Raw genomic sequence first — 3,558 nt, forward strand, 5'->3', positions numbered from 1 at the left:
TCTCCTCCACCTCCCCTTCCTTCACCTCCACCTCCACTTTGACCACCTTCTCCACTTCCTTCACCTCAACTTCCTTCACCTCCACCTTCATGTCCACCTCAACTTCCTCAACCTCCTTCACCTTCTCCTCCACCTTCACTTCCATCACCTCCACCTCCACCTCCACCTCCATCTCGGCCTGCTTCTCCTCCACCTCCACCCTCTCCACTTCCTTCACCTCCACCTTCATGTCCACCTCCACTTCCTCCACCTCCATCACCTTCTCCTTCACTTCCATCTTGACCTTTTTCTCCTTCTCCTTCACCACCTTCTCCTCCACCTCCACTTCCATCTTCACCACCTTCTCCCCTTCCTGCACCTCAACCTTCTGGTCCACCTCCACTTCCTCCTCCTCCTCCTTCACCTCCTTCTTCTCCACCTTCACTTCCATCTTGCCCTCTTTCTCCTTCACCTCCTTCTCATCCACCTCAACCTCCTCCTCCATCTCGACCTGCTTCCCCTCCACCTTCCCCTCCACTTCCACCTTCACCACCTTCTCCTTCACCTTCACTTCCATCTCCACCTCCATCTCCACCTTCACCCCCTCCTCCATCTTCTCCTCCAGCTCCAGGTGCATGCTGGGACATGTATGAAGATCTCCGCTTCCCCTGCAGGAAGCACCATCTGCTCATCTGCTTTGCTTGAAGAAGATAAATGTGAACAACACACACACACACACACACACACACACACACATGTTGCGCAGTATCCGGAAGCCTCTCGCACACATGGCGCATCCGCTCATCACACACACACACACACACACACACACACACACAGTTGTTAGGCTGAACCATGTAGAACTGATCCATCTCCAAAGTTCTGCAGGTCTTCTGGACCCCGGTGGCTCAGCGAAGCCATGTGGGACAGTTTTGCGCCGGCATCCCCGTAAATCTGCGGGGGCTCCGGATCCGGGCCCTCGACGGATCCTCGGCGGGCCCCTGGAGGCCCCAGAGGGCCCCTGGAGGCCCCTGGAGGCCCCTGGAGGCCCCGGGGGACCCCTAACCCGCGTAAAATAAACAAAACCAACAAAAACACCTCGGTGGAGGCCGTCGCATTTCCGATCCCCGGGTCCCTTGTTTTCCTCCCGTTTCCCCGGCGATCCTTTACCCGCGAAACACCCGATACTCCTGTCACTTCAAGGGGCCGCGGCGTGCCCACAAAGGCCGTCGGCCCCGGGATCATGTCTGGCCCCGGGGGGCCCCGAGCCGCCGCTGTGTAGTATCCTTTACCGTGTGAACCCGATACAAAAGGCACATAATCCACACTCCGTGTCCCCGGACCCCCTCGGGCCGGCTTTTTGATGATACTGAAGACGCAGCTCTTTGATGCAGCCACAATGATGATCAGGCCATGTCATTCATGAACTTGTACCTCCACACACACACACACACACACACACAGATACACACACACACACACACACACACATGCGGGGCGCTCGGCCGACGCCGCCCAGGAATGACGGTTTCCACCGCGCCGGACCGGACGGGTAAATCAGCCTCCGCGCTCATATAAAACCCCGGGGTGAGTTTACACACCGTTGCCATGGTGACCTGGAACCCTCGGAGTTTTACGGCTCCGGATAAAGTCGCTAACAAACGGCGGCGGCGTGTAAATAAGGTCGCTTCTGTCGTGACCTTGTCAAAACAAAAGTCCCCCACCCTTTTCCGCCGCCCCCCTCCCTCGGTGCCATTTCCTCGAAGTCACTTTGATTGAATGTGGTCCTGTTCCCCCCCCCCCCCCTCCCCGGGGTGTGTGTGTGTGGGAAGTGGAGGGGGGGGGTTAAAAGCTTCCATACACACTCACTATGAGGCGGAAAGAGGGGGAAGCAGAAAGGGCTTGAGAGCAGGAGGGCAAAGGTGTGTGTGTGTGTGTGTGTGTGTGTGTGTGTGTGTATTGGGCACATGTGGTTGCAGGCTCTATGATCACACACACACACACACACACACACACGTGCAGCTTACGCTATCTCCCCCGACTGATACAGAAAACCAGGAGTTGCAACGGATGTGTTTCTGCAGGCGGCGAGTCAAAGTGCGCCAAACAAACGTCCGGCGTGCAATTAGCGCGCGGCGCGGCGTCGCGCGGCGGGGAAGGGGGGGCGTCCTGAAAGCATCGGGGTGACTGGCGTCCATATCTGCTCCTCCCCAGGCCCTGTATCTTCTGCGGTTCCTATCAGGGATGTTTACCCTGGGCTGTGAAGACGGTCTGATAACGTTGCTTTATCTGCAAACCCCCTTCCCCTTCCGCCCCTCCTGCTCCTTTTTAAGCCGTCCCGGCGCTACCGACACTGCGCTGAGTGTTTGGACAGGGGGAGATACCGCCGGGATGTCTGGTTTCAAACACACACACACACACACACACAAACACACACGTGAAAAAAAAGTCCGGGAGGTGGTCATCTCAAGATGGAGGCATCTGGGATTTGTTTCGATCAGAAAGCGCGGACGGCGTTGCTGATTTTTACTCACTGAGCGGGTCGTCTTTGCTCTTGGTCCCGTTGACCTTCCCGTTCCTGTCGATCCTCAGGAAGAACTTCTGGAAGGAGAACAGCTTCCTCCGGCGTATGTCCCCCTGGAGGTGGTTGTAGCTGCGCACGTGCCTCCCCTGCGGCCCGCCGCCGCCGCCGCGAGCGTGGCGGCCATCGGCGTGGGAGACGTTGGCGGGGACCCCGAGCGCCCGGAGCTTGTCCGGCCTCGGCCGACGGCAGGCGGCGCCGCCGACGGAGAGCGAGAGGACGGCCAGGACCAGGAGGACGTGCAGCGGCGGGGAGGAGAACAGCTTCGGGGGCTTCGGCCGGGAGCCGCGGCGAGCAGCGACGTCGGACGCGGCGCGAGCGGAGGCGGCCTCACTCCCTCCGGCGGCCCATCTGCTCATGGTAGTGTGCTGTGCGGAGGACTGGAGGCAGCCTCGGAGCCTGGGACATGCTGCTGGGGGCCAGGAGGGACCGGGAGGGCGGGGAGGGAGAACCTCCGCGGCCCGAGATGCCAGATCTGGAGCACCTGCACCCAAACCCCCTTTCTTTTTTTTTTTTGTTTGTTTTGTTTTTTTTTTTCTAACCCCCCCTCTCCGCCTCGCGTCCGATTTCTTCTCAGGACATCGCCGCCGCCTCGGACGTTTCAGGGGAAAAAGTCAAAAGTCCGGCGTTCCAGCGGCTAACCTGTTCCTCTACTTCCAACCTGCTCCGGTTCGATCTCCTCGGTTCACCTCCAGAAGTTCTCGTCTCCGGCGGGAACTCACGGGAGGCGGCGGCGGCCCGCCGGGGGTTCACGCCGCGTCCTGCGAGGGCAAAAGCCGGGTCAGATAATCCATTAGATTCCCGGCGTCGCTCCTTCTCCTCCGCCGTCTCGCCGGCAACAACCCCAGGGGTGGGCGGAGGGCGGTGGAGGGCAAAGTTGAGCGTCTCCCTCCTCTGGCTCGGATCCTCGGTGTGAAGGACCTCGGCGTGAAAGCCTCACCTAAAAGGTGGTCACAGAAAATGACTCGGCTGCATGTGTGTGTGTGTGTGTGTGTGTG

The 3,558-nt window shown here is 59.5% G+C and overlaps 1 protein-coding gene across 1 annotated transcript in view; it reads right to left on the reverse strand.

Annotated features, from left to right (window-relative positions):
• The window catches only part of fgf10b (fibroblast growth factor 10b), a 6,346-nt gene extending 3,427 nt beyond the window's left edge, over positions 1-2,919 (reverse strand). Inside the window, exon 1 of the mRNA XM_086169689.1 lies at positions 2,514-2,919. Coding sequence (XP_086025815.1) covers positions 2,514-2,919 — 406 coding nt within the window. The remainder of the gene's footprint in view (positions 1-2,513) is intronic.
• Positions 2,920-3,558: the final 639 nt, after the last annotated feature.

This window comes from Fistularia commersonii, chromosome 22, assembly GCF_037954325.1.
Source record: "Fistularia commersonii isolate RoL2024-O1a breed Wild chromosome 22, RoL_Fcom_v1.0, whole genome shotgun sequence".
In the NCBI taxonomy this organism is placed as follows: domain Eukaryota; kingdom Metazoa; phylum Chordata; class Actinopteri; order Syngnathiformes; family Fistulariidae; genus Fistularia; species Fistularia commersonii.